This window comes from Nansenia antarctica, assembly GCF_963989245.1.
Source record: "Nansenia antarctica genome assembly, chromosome: 5".
NCBI classification, from domain to species: Eukaryota; Metazoa; Chordata; class Actinopteri; order Argentiniformes; family Microstomatidae; genus Nansenia; species Nansenia antarctica.
In genome coordinates this window covers 60052853-60071608 of record NC_137690.1, presented here as the reverse complement: position 1 = coordinate 60071608, position 18756 = coordinate 60052853, and the positions used below count along the sequence as shown (strand labels likewise).

Here is an 18756-nt window from a genome sequence, read left to right as displayed (position 1 = left end):
GGTGAAATGTGGGAAAAATAGGTAGGCTGTGCATATCGGCTAAATTGGCATACATTTTCTTTTTTTTCTCCACAGAATTCTGGCTAAATAAATCCCAGGCTTTCAGCGAAGGGAACCAGCCCTGTCTTTGGTAAGTCCATATTATGCCTTTATTGATTTCTGCTCGAAATGCTTGATGATCATATCCTTATTCAATTTTGAATAAGTACCATAGACGCCCACTCAAGCACATTCACAACCATGTACACAGACATAAGCCTTTACGATTCCTTAGCTTGTAGCGCTGATATGAAAAACTTCAGAGCAATAATTCGTTCTCTTCCTATGTCTTTTGTAGTGTAATTTGTCACTATAAAAGCGACGGGGGGAATCGCACCCCTTGGATCGGTGCCTTGCTCTTTTCAAAAAGCTTCTGCTTATCTTAAACAACACTGCCATGAAGTTAGCAGAATGATATTAGCAGATTATATTATTTCTAAAATAGTTTTTTTTTTTTTTTTGGGTAGAAATATCCATCTGCCTTCTCGTCCTTCTTTTTCAGTGACATTTAACCCCGTAGTTAGGGCCACATTTGAGGAAATCAGGACTCAGCATTTCAGCAAAACACAAAGGAGTAAATAATTATACCAATTGACTACTCTGCTTTGAAAAAGAAAGGCTTCGTAGGCTAAAAAATAATCCTGGAGTGAATTTTTGTCCCACTCACCCTCCCACGCTGTCCGAATGTTCTACCTTTGTATTGTGTCGTTGTAACTGCGTCCTAAAGCTTCACGACTGAACCTCTGCTCTGGACGTGTTTACTGCCTGCAGATGCGAGAGATCATAAATCTTTCGTTTTGGCCGCAAACGACACCATTCACATGCAGAGGGATTCCCCCTGCTCTCTCCCCCTGTTCCTCGCCCTTTTGGATGCGAAACTTCTTTCCATTTTTCTCAGCCCGCGCCCGATGGGGGTCTTTCCCTTGGCCCAGTCCGAACAAGGCTTTGATCTCCGGCGTTCTCAATTTATAAACTCATAGTTTATTTATTTTCTAACCATTCAGCGCCTACAAGGATATCCCTATCATTTTGAAAGTAGTCGAATATTGGATCGCCCCCAAAAACGTATGAACAGTCCATTCGAATGGAATTCACACATAAAATGCAAAAATGCAAAAATGTTGGTTAATGATTAAGCCATGGATAGAGGCCCTTTATCTGTCATGGTAATGCGCCGTTGTCATCAGATGCGTAACCCCCTCCATATCATCCAGGAATTATTCGATTCATAGTGTTGAGTAAATAACAACAAATTGAATATAACACTTTGATGATGCCTGTCCGTGCTTTTTGTAATGCTATTTTTTTTAACCATATACTACTTCATTTCGTGGGGGAGGAGAGAACTGGCTTTCTGTGTTCAAGGCGCTACTTCATTTGCATAATTTTTCTTGTCTATGGTGACGCTATGTTTCGGGGGAGTTCACTGGTTTCTGCATGGTACTTGTGCACGAACACATAGTCCAGCAAAGTCCTTACCAGGTTTAATATAGCTATGAGGCATGGGCATTGCTCTAGCATGTGATAAGTTCAACCGTGAGGGCAGATAGTGCTTATCTGGACGACCCGAGTGCTTGCGCCTGCTTTCGTAATCTTGGTTTACCCATCCACGTCGAATAGACAAAAAAAGAAAAAAGGGGATTTCGTTTCTTCTACACAGAGCCTCGTCCCTTTTTGTTGTTGCTGATGACTCCTGTGTGTAGGCGCAGTCTGTTGCTGTTAAACCCAGCTCGCTTTGCTTCAACTTTCTCTGGACTACTGTTTTGATCGATTTCGTCGCTGAATGAGAAAATATTGCGTTGTGCTCTGCATTCGTCGTCAGAGGAGAAGGTAAGCAGGCCAGAAATAGGCTCTCTCGGTTGTAAATGGCGGAGTTTGTGTGTCGCGCGGTGATTTATCACCGTATGACTTACATCTCGGTTCAGGAAGAGTTCACACACTCAGGCAGCAGCCAGGTTTCTCTCGCGCGGAGCGGGGGGCTCGAGCCTGTCTTCTCTCTGTCTCTCTACCATTTTGAGGTATAGCCTATACCGGTATTATTTTTTGGGGAAAAAACCACCCCATTTCTAATATGTTTTGCAGAGCATCGTTTCAATAGCAGTTGTATAGTGATGAGATTATTTTTCATTCGGTGGTTTAATTATGTTGAGGATACCTGAAGAGGGTCTGCTTTTGTCATGATATAATAGTCCGGCAGAAAGCAGAAAGCAGTAGTTAGCAGTAGTTAACCAATTATTTGTCCTTCAGTGTTTTGATTGTCAAAAAGTTTGGGATTTTAAGGATTACGAACATATTTAAATATCAATTAAGTATTACTATTAATACAGGCTACTGCTTTTGTTATTATACTTTTATTACTAGGCCTATTGTTGTAGGCTACTACAGGGCCTATAACCTATCAATATTAATATTAGTATTTTTGAACAGGTGCTCACACTTAAATCACTTGTATACAATTACTCTTAATTGTGAATATATATAGGCTACATGCAATGCAAGAAGGTTTTCTTAAGAAGGTGATTGTCCTTTAGACTGACATGCTGATTTTCGTTTATACGATTACAGATAGTAGCCTACCTAAAAACGTATGTTATCAAGGTGATACTGTTGCATCGAATATATTTAGTGGCCAAATTATTGCGATTTGGATTGAGGTGACCGTGGAGGCTTTGTTCCCCCTCTCTCTAGCCTATTAGTCTGGAGGGAAAAAAAACGCATGTGGCTTATAGACTAAGACCACGAAAACCCAACCAGTATAGTTTGTAGTAATAATTAATAATTAATAATTATATCTTGATCGTTTTTCTGTATATCTCATTGCATATAGCCTAATAGTATCCATTATGACCTGATGGCTAGTAATAGTTGTGCATCCAGGATTTCTGTCTGCCTGAACACTGAGCCTGGCTGCCCACCAGCCCGCTGTCTCATGCGCGCCGTCCCGGCCCACTGACCCCCATACATCACTGCGACGGGCGGCCGCTGCGACAGCACCGACAGCAGTCATTATTATGGGCCTACGAGGGAAAGTTCACGCCGTGGTCATGGAGATGCGCGGATGCCCGTCCGGTTTTTCAGGTTTCCTTCTGGCCCCTCCATCCATCTTGGTTGCACATACAAAAAGGTGGAGAATGCGGTTGTTTATGCTTTTAGCCAGGTGGCTGGGGTAGCGCACCGCGGAGGCCTGATCTAATATGGAGAAAGAAATATTTCGAATGAATGATCATAGGCTTCGACGTGTAGATATAGGAGATGTTGTCTATCCAGAAAATTATGGTAGGCCTATAGACATAATAATGATATGAACACACATACCCTAAAAAATAAATAAATAATAATAATAACATCCTAGGGTGATTAAGGCTGATGTTTATTAAGTAAATAGTGTTTTTTGTTTTGTTTTGTTTTTTCTTGTTTTTGTTTTGTTTTTTCTTGTTTTTGTTTTGTCTTTTGTTGTTATAACTATTTCTTTTTTTCACATGTTCGAAATAAAAGCTTTCATTCATTCATTCATTCATTCATTCATATCCATTTTGTCGTTATGAGCTAAAGCCTGTGAGACCTTGTGTCACCAATATTAGGCTAATATGATACAATTGATGCCTTTGTAAATGTTTCTATTTACCGGTATATGTATGGTACACATGGTGATGTGAGGTTTGCGCATGCCTTTGTGCCCTGTGTAAGCCATAAGGTAAACGTAATAGTCCACAGAACTGTTGCTCCTATCTCGCCTCCATAGTCTCCTGTGTCAGCTCTGTATTGAAAAGTAAGATGGATCGCCACCATTTCTTCTCCTCACAGTGCTTCTTGTAACCCTAGGTTCACCCGAGGAGGCCATTGGCGGAGAGGCGTCACGTGACCAAGGGGTGCCAATGTTATTCTACAAGGGTGTCAAGACCCTGTCAGTTTCTGAAATAAATATTGGGAAACGGCGAGATGCAAAAGGCAACCTACTACGACAGCTCTGCAATTTACAGTGGCTACCCGTATCAAAGCGCAAATGGCTTCAGTTATGATGCCAATCAGGTCCAATATCCCCGGGCCTCTCATGTGGAAAGTGAGTACCATCGACCCGCCTGCTCTCTGCAGTCCCCAGACGGCTCCGTCGCCCTGCAGAAACCGGGGGAGATGGCGGAGAGCTGCGATCGGAGCACGGCCATCCAGGCAGCGCAGCCCCCGGCTCATCCCGAAAGCAATCAACCACAGGTGCTGGTATCGGTGTCAGTTCCACCCCCTCCACCACAATCTCCAGGTTCCCTCATTCAAAACACGAGCAACGGTTCCAGTCAGCCCAACGCAAAGAACGGTTCCCCGACCTCTACCACCCGAAAACACATCTTCCCCTGGATGAAGGATTCACGTCAGAACACCAAGCAAAAAAACACCAGTAGTTCCAGCTCAGGTATATGACCAACAGTGATTAAACGACGGTCACATACACCTCGTTATGCAACCTGGTCTCACACGGCAGACTCGGGATGATTCCATTTTGATTCCGTTATTCCATTTTGAATTGAACTTGCATTAATTAGTTAGGCCACATTTAGGGTTAGGGTTAAGGTTAGGGTTAGGGTTAAGGTTAAGGTTAGGGTTAGGGTTAGGGTTAGGGTTAGGGTTAGGGTTAAGGTTAGGGTTAAGGTTAGGGTTAGGGTTAGGGTAACCATAGGGTTTCCAATTCAAAATGGAATAATCCCGAGAGAAGCCCCGACAGGCGCACATAACACAGGCGCACCCCTGCGCTATCAGAACGAGCTACCCCAATGTCACGTCGGAATTCGACGTTTGGATGCAAATGTCACGTCGGAATTCGACGTTTGGATGCAATCTCACGTCAGAATTCGACGTTTGTCCATAAACGTCGAATTCTGACGTCTGCCGTGTGAGACCAGGCTGCCTCGTTAAACAAGCGTAAATATCTAGTCCGTGACCCTGGCCTAAATGGCATGATACAGGCAGATACAGAGGCCTAATGCCACAATTTGTTGTCAGAATGCCAAAGCATTGACTTGCTGTAGATCAAATACCACATATTGGCCCTGATCACACAACCGTCAGTGCACGACAACAAACAAACAGGCAAAACAGTTGTTCCAATTTGTTCCCTTGTTTTCATTAGTGAAAACCGTGGGGGGAGGGGGACGTGAGTTGTTTACCAAAGATGTAACCTAATGTTCAAAGATTCTAGAATTCCCATAGTCTTAGCCTACTTATTTATTCTATTTTATGATTGAAGGCTTATGCTTTAAGCACAACTTTTAGGAAGGCATGATTTGAGCGCGGATAATAATTTTAAATTGAAAGAAGTGGGACACCATCCAGACAACATTTAGGTCTACTAAATAACATAATTCATAATGATAAGTGTGTCAGAGTAATGCCAGAACTATTTCCAACAATAATAATTAGGTTTTAGGGTTAGGTTTACGGTAATAATTTCGTATTATTTTCGTATTTTTATGCACGTGTTTCACCTTCACAGATCCCACGTCAGCATAATTCCTGAACCTTTGCTATGATAGTTCTGATTAGGCTATTGATAAGTATATTAATCATTGTTACTATTAACAACAGCGGTAGAATTTGTAAAAACAGCCTAACCTGTTACATTATGTCATACTGCATTCCTCTCGCTCAGCGTCTGGTTGTACAGTAGCTAGTAGTAAAATGTATTAGGGGTTGGCAGCCTGCCACCTCTGGTAACTAGACCAGTACTTGCTGTTCAGCATGGCCCCAGCCACTCGGAGGGGGATACATCAGAGAAGGCAAGCTGCAGCTCCATGCGCCATGTGGAATATGTATGCTGCCATTGAAGTACAGGGAGATTTGAGGGTCAAAAAGCTCCAGTAGGGAATATGAGGTAGGCATATATGGTCTGGTCCAATGTAGTGTACACACACACACACAGACACAGACACAGACACAGACACACACACACACACACACACACACACACACACACACACACACACACACACACACACACACACACACACCCCCACACACACACACACCCCCACACACACACACAGAGAGAGAGACGTGATATTAATCTGTGACACGCTAAATCATGATTTGGGAAAATGTTTTTAATCTACAACTAGATTACTACTATAACTAACCTATAACTAATGATATAGATTTGCGGCGGTTCACGGGGATACATGTATCGTGTCATGTGTGTCTTGTTCTTTTCCTGGGGTGGATTACTGATTGACTGTTGCTTTTCCTCTTCCGCGCAGTTGAAAGTTGCCCTGGAGACAAGAGTCCAACCGGGTCGGCCGCGTCAAAGCGAGCCCGGACCGCTTACACCAGCGCTCAGCTGGTAGAACTGGAGAAGGAGTTTCATTTCAACCGTTACCTCTGCCGACCCCGGCGGGTCGAGATGGCCAACCTACTCAACCTCACGGAGAGGCAGATTAAGATATGGTTTCAAAACCGCAGGATGAAGTATAAAAAGGATCAAAAAGGGATCGGAATGATGCCCTCTCCGGGGGGACAGTCCCCTCGCAGCCCCGTTGGCCCGTCTTCCGGTGGAGGATACCTCAACTCTATGCATTCTCTCGTTAACAGTGTACCTTACGAGTCGCAGTCGCCCACGTCTTACAATAAACCCCATCAAAATGCATATGGTATGTCCACGTCATATCCCCCTCCCTTGAACAGCTCCCTTAACAACTGCCCGCCCTCTCAGAAGAGGTATCCTGGCACTGAGTCAGCCACGCCCGAGTATGACGCGCACTCCCTCCAAGGCAATGGCAGCTACGGGACACACTTGCAGGGCAGCCCCGTGTATGTTGGTGGAGGCTACATCGATTCAATGTCCAACTCCGGGCCTTCCGTATTCGGACTGACCCATCTCCCGCACCCGCCGTCCACAAACATGGACTACAATGGAGCAATCACTATGAGCAACAATCACCACCACGGAGTGTGTGATCCCAACCCGACGTACACAGACCTTACGCCGCACTACTCTCAGGGAAGAATTCAGGAAGCACCCAAATTGACGCATCTGTAGCCTGGGCGCACCCCGGATCACCCCGCCCATTGTCTTACACCTCCAAATCCATCATCGCTTTGTTTTCTGAACACCCTCTGTTAGTTTTGTTTATGTTTTGTATAGTTTAATATGTAAAGTAGCTTAGGCAAGTAATCAATTCTTGCTTTAATTTTTCTCTATTTTTCTCTATTTGCTAGTGTTATTGTTCCACAAAGACCCATATGGGCTGGGACATTACGCGCTGGGGCACATGTATGCATACTCTTATTTAATCTTGAACGTGTTTTTAAAACAAAAATCAAACAGGGTATATGAACAAATGTCATGGTATTCTGTTAATGTGAATTTGTTCGTGTTTTTATTTATCCGCATTTGAAGAATTTAGTTTTGCATTTTGTTGCACTTCTGGAGAGATCCTAAAAAAACACGAGCTGGTTGAGAAAGGGAAGGCCTATAGCTTCAGTTTATGGCCTCCCCCACTTGTGTGCTGTCGGACTTTCAAATGTTATTTATTTTGTTCTGACGTAATATGGAATTATTTAGTATTATTTGACCTTCCATGCTCTGTGTGGAGAAGGATACTATAGGCTCACCCACCCCTCGCCTGTACAATGCAGAGAAAGCTCGGCAGAACACTGACACGTTGATTATTTTTTTCTTTCTCTACGAATGTAAATCCATCATGCAATAAGGTTGGAAAGAAGGACATACTTTAGAAGTTTCTTTATTGAAAAACTATTTCGGATATCAACAGTTTCTGTTTCATTGTTAGACATTCCATGCTGCTCCAGTTCGAAGAAATAAATAAATGAATTTAAATATAAATGTATCATTCAACCTTAATTTCTCGTGTATTCGAAGCATTTCAGAAACATAACACAATCCCACAAAATCTACACTGCAATACAATATACCTTACAGTAAATATAATAATAATAATAATTAATAATAATAACAACAACAATAACAACAATTAATTGTGCGTTTCTCAGGTTAAGTCCCACACAATATTAGGCTATACTAAACTCAATAGGCTATACATGCATAAAGTAAAAACACATATTTTATTAATAATTGTTTATATCTATAATAGTATACTAAGTAATATTGTATCTAACGGTGGAGGCAAAACACACTTCTTCCACTTGAGTCTCCTTGCCGTTCAAGCGCGTATATTGCGTGGTGCATCAGAACGTCTCTCGATTGCTTTGTTCCCATTCCTCCTTCGTGTAGGCATAATAAAAGTGTCAGGGGGGCCTTCTGGATTATCTGTTTGGGGAAAAAAGAGATGAAATAAAAAAAAACGTAGAGAATATTTTGTTGATATATTCGATCACATAGGCTAATCAAATTGCACATTTACAGATTTAGATGTGAATTCAACGGGCACACATGTAACACACGACAAATGCATAGACTTAACTTCAAATTGTGTATCGTGCAGCATGATCTACTACCATGCCTACTAACAGTTGACAGCAATCTGTGTTGCTCGTAATTTGGGTAATGAGTAATAAAACGTCGAGTATGAGTAGTAAAAAGTAAAACGCCAAACGCCAAAAATAAATAAAACCATACGCACATCTTGCATTCTAAAATCGTATTTCATAATCAATTCGTCCAGGTTTGAGTTTATTATTTTCTAATAAGACTAATCAAGCAAAAATCTTTTGCCAATCATACACAATGTTACTCATTAGGCCGCCATTGTGCATTCACTCTAGTCGAAAACTCTCTTCCCTGCTTTTTGTTAGATACCAAGGAAATGTATAAATGATTATCTTAAATGCATTTCGGGATTATTGACTCAATTGAAAATGCTTTACACAAAATATACTGTAATTCATCCAATCTCATGTGTAAAATCACTGATTTTATAGGGCAAGCACATTACTGCTCCTGACATATGGTTAGCAGGGGAACCTAGAACAATTGAACCATGGTGTGTCAGCGTAAAGGCTCATGGACTGAGCAACTGGATCCAAAACACACTCACTCGCTCAACCACACACACACACACACACACACACACACACACACACACACACACACACACACACACACACACACACACACACACACACACAAACGAGAGAGAGAGAGAGAGGAAAGAGAGAGAGAGAGAGAGAGTCGAATCTCTCGACCCATAGGTGATTTTTAAGCAGTAACATAAATAAGGTTTTTGGTTAAACTAAAGAGTTGTCCGTCATTGTGTTTCCATCCGTGGGAAAGGGGTCTTAAATCAACCCCCCTATTAGAAAAGTGTGCTGGACTGACTAGATTTCACAGAATGCCGCCACCCACTCCTTTCCTCGCACAAAAGCCTGTGCGTAATTCCAAAAACCCATCCATCTATTCCATAGCAGCCCTGTCTGTTTTCCACACATTCTGCTTAACTCCAAAAACCGGTATGTTTACTAAAACGAAAGTAATTACGTTTGGTAAACACACAAAAAAAAAGTATACGAAAAATAAAACGGAAAAGGTGTAGCCTATACTCACCGCTTATTATCGCCCCTCATAACGAACGAGTAGTCAATTATTCGTTGGCTTTTTGTCTTAAAACATCCCTTACGCGACAAAAAAATCTTTGACTGCGAACAGATACGAGTTGTTCGTTTAAGAAAATAATCTGAGTGGCCAGTGTTTCTGGCCGCTTCCTGGCTGCATTTGATCCGGGGGAGAGTTAGAAGCCTTAAATGTGTTCTGAGGGCACCGAGCTGTCAGACCTTTTGGCGAGTAAGATTGATCGCGCGCAGGCTTCCAGGACTCTTTGTTTGGTATATAAGCAATAAACTGAGCGAGGCCTACCACTTATTTTCCTCTTCTCTCACTCACTATTCCAGTTTTTTGAAAGATACAACATGCACTCACTGCTTGACGAAAAACATCCAAAATGTGGCTTTCACAGATTATACTGGACGAGTTCAAACCAAACACTGTGGGAGATTCAGTCAATACACATTTCTACACTTACAACCCAAAGGCTTCCTTTGAAGGAAATATTCTAATGGAAAAAGGTGTATTAGTTACAGTGTAATGGCATCCAAGTATTGGAGGTTTAAGATAAATCAGATATAAATGTGCAGGGGATCCTTTTCTCTAATCTTGCCCTTGTGCCCCCACTACACTCATCTCAGACGCCCGCTGTGACCTCCCCATTGAAGGAAACCTCGGAGAAGGCACCTTGAAAGGAGTAATGTTGTTTGTGAATGTGTGTACTTTTTCCAGACACAAACATACTTTTAAACGAACGTTCACATGGTAACCAGAGGCCAGATAGACCTGTATAATGTAATGTAATCATTTGAAACATTTAGTATACATGGTATACATTTGCACTGAGCTGATACAATGGGTAAAGTGTGTCTGTGCTAGGCCTACACGTTTATTAATTGTGGCATTATATAAGCACTAAATGGTCATGATGTGTCTTACTGTTAATGCATTATACATACGCATGTGAATAATGATTATTAAGTAGACCTATGACTCGCTGTAGACCTGCTTGTAGACCTGCTTGTATCTTAAGTGTTGGAACACCTAACCTGAACCCATGGGGTACCTATATGTTGGCTATACTGCTTAAGAGCACATTGGATTGTTGGGGGGTTTGTTGATGTCAAGAGTTCACGAGATCAGTTTTTTGGGTGTGTTTTTCCTGACAGAACTCTGACTCTGGCTATGAATGGCTAACTTCGCTAACGACCGCAGGCATAGTATGTGGCTACTGGCATCGTGCTATGTGTGGAGCGGGGAGCGGGGGCGTTCACTACTGACATTCTCAAACAATACGAGAGAGAGGACGAGCCCACTGTAGCTACCTCCCTGTCACACCGCGCGTCCGTCAGCCATTCTAAAAACACATTGTATTTTAGTAGAGTGGAGGTGAGCGGAAGGTAAACTAACTGGGAAAAGGTGTCAATAAAAACATCCCCACAGAGCGAGGGGGTTCGCCAGAGTTTTTTGGATCAATCACGCAGACAGTGGCTTCTTTTGATTAAACCCCAAATTGTCATTGGGCAGAAGTAATCATGTGACAGGGCAATTCGGTCCAATTTCAACCTTGTCTCCATGAATTCAATAGTTTAATAGTAGCTCGGTCCCCATACGGCCGTAATCAGTGAATTAGAAAAAAAAGAAAAAAAACACCACGAGGAGAATTTTTAATGATTTTTTCTGCCTCTTTCTCACTGAGCCGCAACATTTATAAAAATACGCGTGCAAAACTTTCCTCGGCTCTCAGGGAGCGGAGATGAATTACGAATTCGAGCGAGAGAGCGGTTTTATCAATAGTCAGCCGTCGCTTGCTGAGTGCCTGACATCTTTCCCCCCTGTCGGTGATTCATTTCAAAGTTCATCAATCAAGAGCTCGACGCTTTCACGCTCGACACTGATTCCTCCTCCTTTTGAGCAGACCATTCCTAGCCTCCACCCGGGCAGCCACCCGCGGCACAGCCGGCCCAGACACAGCCCCGATGGATGCAGCCCGCTGCAACCCACCGCCTCCCTGCCCCCGGAGTACCCCTGGATGCGGGAGAAGAAAGCCTGCAAGAAGCCGACTTCCACCACGACTGCGATAGCAAATGGACCTGTGTGCTTTTCTCCGAAAGGTGGGTGGTTCATGAGGAACATTTTAGAGGACAACCGTTTTAATGCAGAATGCACTTTCTAAGCACCCATAAATGGTGAAGTCATGAAGTTACAGTGCATATAATTTAATATCCACGGCTCGCCATGTGCACTTATACTTATTGGCTCCCTGTAGTGTTAGAATCTTCCCAAAAAGTTTGGGTAAAGTTCAGTAATGTCAAATGATTTATTTGATTTCCACGCTGCCCTTCCTTACTATGCTGTGCCAGAGTTTTGATATGTGACAGTAATGAAGAGTGATGGAGTACTGTTGCCGACCGGGGCAGCTGGCGCATTCATTAGCCTACACTAGCCTGGACAACATTGCTATTCCTTCTCTGCTGTATTTTGGGGGTGAATTTGGTTCATATGGTGCGTTATATTGCTGTGCAATGCAATGCATAAGAATATCCATTTTGTTTAAGACCAATAGGTAGCCTGGGTTAGAGTAGCCTACTGTCTTAATATTTAGCGGCCATTTTGCTGCAGTGTCTTCAGTTTTGTAGTCTATACTCTGGCGGTTTGTGTTCTTGTAGGAGTATTGTGAGCATTATTATTTATTATTATTGTTTCTCATCATTTGCTGTTCCTTGCTGTTGTTTCAGGCTCGCCTGAGATTGTAGAAAGCGGAGGTGGAGCGGGCTCGCGCCGACTGAGGACAGCCTACACCAACACACAGCTCCTGGAGCTGGAGAAGGAGTTCCACTTCAACAAGTATCTGTGCCGTCCGAGGAGGGTGGAGATCGCTGCCCTGCTGGACCTCACCGAGAGGCAGGTGAAAGTGTGGTTCCAGAACCGGAGGATGAAGCACAAGCGGCAGACCCAGTGCAAGGAGAACCGCAACAGCGAGAGTAAAGGGCCGAACACCGAGGATGGGACTCCAAGCGAGGAGGAGGAGGAGGAGGAGGAGGAGGAGGACGAGGGCTCCATGTTCGAACAGAGCCTCAACACAGTGACAGGGGCCCTACTTGAAAGGGAGACCTGCTCCTTTCAGCAAAACTCTATCGGCTCCACTCAGCATCTCCAGAATGTGGGTTTACACAATGGCGATACCCAGAGTTATACTGTTTCGCCACTAAGCAATGACAAAAATCTGAAACATTTTACCAGCCCATCACCCACTGTTGCAGGCTGTGTGTCAACAATAGGCCCCTGCTCCGCATCTGGCCCTGACAATAGTAGTCCCCCGGCCCTGGATGTTTCAATACACGACTTCCAAGTATTTTCCTCGGATTCTTGTCTTCATCTCTCCGACGCTGCTTCGCCTAGTTTATCAGAATCCCTGGACAGTCCCGTGGACATATCGACGGACAGTTTCTATTTTTTCTCGGAGTCGCTAACAACAGTCGACTTGCAGCATTTGAACTATTGAAATCAAGCAACAAAAACGCATTTAAAACGGGACTTTAAAAACAACACCTCTGCTATTAATGTTGACGTTTCGGCACATTTATTTGTATTCATTAATTGACTAGTAGATTAATTCAAGGTAAGAATCTGGAATCATCCTTGTACACAACCTGAAATTACCAAATCTAATAGATATATAGATTGAAATTAAGGGCATATGTGATCCTGGTCATTTTATTTTTGTATAGCTTATACAATGCCATGAATATTTTTGTTAGAATAAATTAGAGTTGCTATACGTAGCTTTTTGTGTCCTGAGTTATTCTGTTCCTTCCCCTTTATAATGTCTATAATGTATTTTGATCAAAACAACCAAACTAAAAGAAAACACAATGAAGAAAAAGAGGGGTCCATGAAAATGTTTTAATTACTGGGGTATCAGGAATGAAAAAAGACTCATTACATTTGCAACTCAAAATCGTGTGATGAAGCATGCAAACACAGCCTTATCTTTAATGCATTGTGAGAAAAGTAATTTTAATCAATGTCTGGTTTATGTTTTATGATGTGGGTGAGAATAGTTGGATGAAAGTAGTGAAGTATGCTATCTGTCTCGAGAGGATTTCATTACCTTGATGCAGTAATTTGGAACATTAAAATTGCTCATTACAATTTAGAATATTTATCAAACTCTACCACACATCTAAACCGTTTTTAAATTCATGAATGCAATTAATATTAACATTGGTTAAGAAACAAACGATTATCATACATACAACCATTTAAAATAGAGAAATAGTAGGCCCCTTAGAAAACTTATTCAGAAAGAGACATGGAAATAGGTTTATTATTTCTACGTAGCCAAGACGACACTTACATTTGATGTGTTTCCCTTATATTTTCCATTACTTGTTTTAATAGAGTTAGTTGAATCGTAAACTAGCCTAGAGTGAGCTGCTAGTGTTGAGAGCAAGTGTAGCCTATAGGCAAATGCCCGAGCTATGGCCGTCGCGAGCTCATAAATCAAACCGCCATGATTGTGAGAATTACATAAAAGACACCAATTGTAGTGTATTATGCATAAACACCTCTTACCTTTTAAGATGGTTCGTCTATTCGAGACCAAAAACACGACGAAGCCTTGTAAACGTGTGGTAATAAGTCATGTTTATAGCCGTTTCAAAATAGAACGTATGGGCGCTGCAAGCGTGGCAGCAATAGCGTGCAGTCTCTTTCCGTCGTGTAATAGCCTAATTCAAAACAGGCCTCTGTGGGCTAATAGGCCTATTTTAGTCCTATAATGATTAGCCTAAACTTGTTTTTTCATAATTGTATGCAACACATGGGTGGCATTGTATATTAATGTATTTGGTTAAATGCATCGATATTTAATGACAAATGGTGGCATAAAATTGCGTGATGATTTTAAAGCTCAATAACATGCTGCTTTCACTGTGTAGGCCTATTGTATGATAATTGGGAGTCCTTTTCTTAGAGTTGAATATAGAATTGAACACAAGTTGAATCTTGCATGAACCTGTTTAGCCAATTTTAGGAAAGGTATTTTGCTATTTCAGTCAACACACTTGTGCAATCTACCACCGGTTGCACACAAGGCAAGTCGACAGTGGAACCTACACACTGCAGAACCTTATTACATTAAACAGAAATTACGTTTAGCTGATGATCATTTCTATAAAAACAGGACGTGAATGCTCCCACGAATATAGGACTTAGTTAAGAGTGAGAGGCCTAAGTTTTCTCCATCTTGGAGTTCCCTCTCCAAAGGCTGGTAACAAAATCATTCCGAGACAATGCGCCTTTTCACTTCCCATTCCGCGTTCACTCAAAGCGCATTCTATAACGTCTACAGCCTGAAAAGTTTCGACATGAATTCACTGCGCTCTCACGCACTAAGCTATACACTGAGGTTAGAAATAGATGTAGGCTATATGGGTCATGATTAGTCTGGCTGTCTATCTCGGTTTTGAGCTCCTAGGTCTATTTTGAAGATTCAAACCCGCTTTACTTTAACGTGGCGTGGGGGAAATGCAGCTGCTGAGAGCGAAAGGACCCTGGTTCGTTGTGACTAAAGCGCTGTCATTATAAGAATGACCACCAGGCCGCACATTCCTCTGTTCATCCAGCAGGGGACGAAGACCACTCTCTCTCCTCCTCCTCTTTGCTCCCCTCCCCCTCTTTTCTCTGTTCTATGTGGTTAGAGGCCTACTTCATGACAGCTCCTCCACACTCTTTCGCACTCTCTCCTCAAGAGAGCATTTTATAACTATTCATTTATCCAACGGCTTTATGTGATGAACATAACAGGATAATCAACACGCCGTTTCGCTTCAGGCTATGTGCATTACAAAACTGTCCCCGTTTTATTAAATCGGCTGATCACAGTACATGCGTAATGAGAATAAGTGAAATAAGTCAGAATCCAAGACAAGATCTAAGACAATAATCCAGATTGGCCCTTGGAGTAACAATTAATAGCCTATTCTGTTATTTGTATTTACTGTAAACGATATTGTGATATAAGATCACTTCCCTCGTCCCTCAGATCAAATAGGCCACTATATGTGGCGGCTGCATGACCAAGATCCACTTATCGTCTGTATTACACCAGTAAAGCCTTGAGAACCGATGGTTCTCGAGCCTAATGGCCCTAGGCGGCAGGAGCCTATCTCCTATTTCCGTAGAGTGAGGCGGCTTGATGTACAATCCCTGGACATGACGCCAGTATGTCGCAGGGTCTTACCCCCAATCCAACCCGTAATGCTGAGTGCCAAGCAGGGAGGCATCGGGTAGTACTTTTATAGTCTTTGGTATGACTCGGCCGGGGATCGAACTCACGATCTCCCAATCTAGGCCACTGAGCTGTTAGCTGCTATTACGCCGCAACCTGGTCTCACATTGCATCCAAACGTCGAATTCTGACGTGACATTGCATTCCAAACGTCGAATTCCGACGTGACATTGGGGTAGCTCGTTCTCTGTAATGTGCGCCTGTCGGGGCTTCTCTCGGGATTATTCCATTTTGAATTGCACTTGCATTAATTAGTTAGGCCACATTTAGGGTTAGGGTTAAGCTTAGGGTTAGGGTTAGGGTTAAGGTTAGGGTTAGGGTTAGGGTTAGGGTTAAGGTTAGGGTTAGGGTTAAGGTTAGGGTTAGGGTTAAGGTTAGGGTTAGGGTTAAGGTTAGGGTTAAGGTTAGGGTTAGGGTTAAGGTTAGGGTTAGGGTTAAGGTTAGGGTTAGGGTTAAGGTTGGGGTTAGGGTTAGGGTTAGGGTTAGCCCAACAGGCGCACCCCTGCGCTTTCAGAACGAGCTACCCCAATGTCACGTCGGAATTCGACGTTTGGATGCAATCTCACGTCAGAATTCGACGTTTGTCCATAAACGTCGAATTCTGACGTCTGCCGTGTGAGACCAGGCTGCAATCTCAGGGCGGACACTCTAACCGTGAGGCCACTGAGCTGTTAGCTGCTATATTACACCAGGACTGGGTTTAATTGGATCCGTGATACCTTCATGCTTCTCCTTCGCTGATTCAGCAAATGAGCGCGGAACGAGGTGTAAGACGATCGGAGATCTTTTCATAAACTTCATTGCAGGGTGTTGCATCCCACATGTAGTGCAGCCGAACTGATGATGATCTCCATGGCCCGTCTCCAAAGTTGACTGACATCCCTTTTCACACGCACTCAGCCACCCACCCATACATCCGACCCCCCACCACCCACCCACCCACACGTGCGCGCGCACACACACGCACACACACACACACACACACACACACACACACACACACACACACACACATCTCTCCCTCCTCTCTCTCCCAAAAATGTCACCTTACCTGCAATACTGAGATCGACTGGTCGGTCGTATTCGTAGGGAGGTTAAAACGTAAATGGTCTCCAAGACACTCGAGCCATATAAGATGTCGTGTTAGCTGTTTCCCGTTCTACATGCGACCTCAGCGCCGTCCACCGTCGTCTGTCTCCCAGCACATTGTTTGCTCGGCCAATACATTAGAGCCGACGCGCGTCACCTTGATCGACGAGCGTTTAGAATTTAAATACCCACTCAAACACCAATCTGTCACAGCTAAGGGGACACGGACAAGCACCTCACTGGCTGACCGGGACACGTGACCGCCACCGTTCACTGATATCGCCTCTGTTGTCCCCCCTCCCTCTTCTGATAACGGGGGAGACGGTAAAGGTTGGCACGGTCACTCAGGGTGAGAGAGAGGAGAGCCTAATCACTCCGGGCCTATTGTGGCTGCATGGTCGCAAAGTGCCGCAGATACGATGCTACAATGAGCAGTTTCTTAGATTACTCGGTGATGAGCGGCGACGGCGGGTCGTGCTCCATTAGGGCTTTCAACTCAGACCACGGAATTACAACTTTCCAGTCGTGCGCGGTCACCGTGAATAACTGCGGGGCAGATGACCGCTTCATGCCCAGCAGCAGGGCTTCCCCGGATGGCATCACTCACCAACCGGGATCCTACCAATCCCCTGCCGGGTCTCTGGGCATCACCTACGGGGCTCACCCGGCCTGCGGGTCGGGCTATGGGCCCCAGGGTTTCTGCACTACTTATAACCATTACGCATTAAGCCAGGAAGTGGATACGGCCACGGGGTTCCCACAGTGCGCCCCGTTAGTGTACTCCGGGAACATTTCCTCATCCATGGTTCCGCAGCATCGCCAAGGTTACGGGGGCACGCCCCTAGGTCAGCTCCAATACGCTCATGCCACATACGGCGGCGGGCACGAGCAGGCGAACCTGCCCTCCTTTGCCGGTTGCTCCAACCCCCTGTCGCCCCTCCACGCCGCCCACCTGGACGCGTGCTGCTCACCCCTTTCCGAAGGAGCCTCGTCCGCGCAGACGTTCGACTGGATGAAAGTCAAGAGGAATCCGCCAAAGACAGGTGAGCTTCATTCACCCTATTGGTTAAGGCGAGGCTTTGGATAGTGAACGGGTCCTTGGTCTGTCTCCAAGGGAAACTTCTATACCTGGAGAGGTGCATGGTTGCCATATGAGCATATACAGGTAGTTGGGTATATCTGCACATCGGACGATGTGGGTAAAGAAAATACCAGACATTCTACCCAAACACACCGTAAATCTGAAAGAATTTACTGCAGCAACCTGGCCTCCCATATTCTCTGTCCCCAAGTCCGCTTGAACAACCTGTTGAAATGATTAGAATTAGGTTTCTGATGGTACAATCTCAGTGTACAAATGCGTATGGGATTGTTGGCATTTCATTTGAGGTTCATGGTATTTGACTTGTCCAGAAAGTGGATAATCAAAGTGTCATCCTAAAGAGAGGATGGTTATTCACACTGCTCAAGGATAAACACCACAGGTCAAATCTAACATTGTTGTGTGCACCTGAGCATTGGAATCTAAAGTGATATAGATAACGTCTATGATAGCAATTAGCAATACGATGGGTAAGTGTTAATTTAGCCTGTCAAATTCTATGTTAATAGTTGTGGGTTGTTGATTTCGCCTAATTTGCCCACCGTATACTGTACTCCACGTGTATTTATCATGGCGCAATATACAGTAGGTACCATAGGCCTATTAGTGTGCCGATTCTTGTCTTTTTCTAATGATTAACACCTACAAAGCCATTGGATGTATGCACATTTTCATAACGCAACTGTCAACTTTCCATGTCTTCCTCTGTTCCGCAGGTAGGTCAGGAGA

General features: G+C 43.8%; 3 protein-coding genes across 3 annotated transcripts in view; all 3 read left to right on the top strand.

The window, feature by feature from the left end:
* Nucleotides 1-3973: 3973 nt before the first annotated feature.
* On the top strand, nt 3974-7060 carry hoxa3a (homeobox A3a; the record flags this gene model as incomplete). Its single annotated transcript, XM_080533066.1, has 2 exons — nt 3974-4444; nt 6282-7060. Exons 1-2 carry the CDS (start codon nt 3979-3981, stop codon nt 7058-7060), a joined length of 1245 nt encoding a protein of 414 aa, XP_080389192.1. The 5' UTR covers nt 3974-3978.
* Nucleotides 7061-11297: 4237 nt separating this feature from the next.
* LOC308157328 (homeobox protein Hox-A2a-like) lies at nt 11298-13046 on the top strand (the record flags this gene model as incomplete). The annotated part of the gene is made up of 2 exons (XM_080530866.1): nt 11298-11655; nt 12280-13046. 2 exons carry the CDS (start codon nt 11298-11300, stop codon nt 13044-13046), a joined length of 1125 nt encoding a protein of 374 aa, XP_080386992.1.
* Nucleotides 13047-17352: 4306 nt separating this feature from the next.
* The window catches only part of hoxa1a (homeobox A1a), a gene marked incomplete at both ends in the record, with an annotated part of 1771 nt that continues 367 nt past the window's right edge, over nt 17353-18756 (top strand). The window contains 2 exons of the mRNA XM_080530955.1: nt 17353-17968; nt 18744-18756. The exon at nt 18744-18756 is cut by the window's right edge and continues 367 nt beyond it. Of these exons, the coding sequence (XP_080387081.1) occupies nt 17353-17968; nt 18744-18756 (629 nt within the window). The remainder of the gene's footprint in view (nt 17969-18743) is intronic.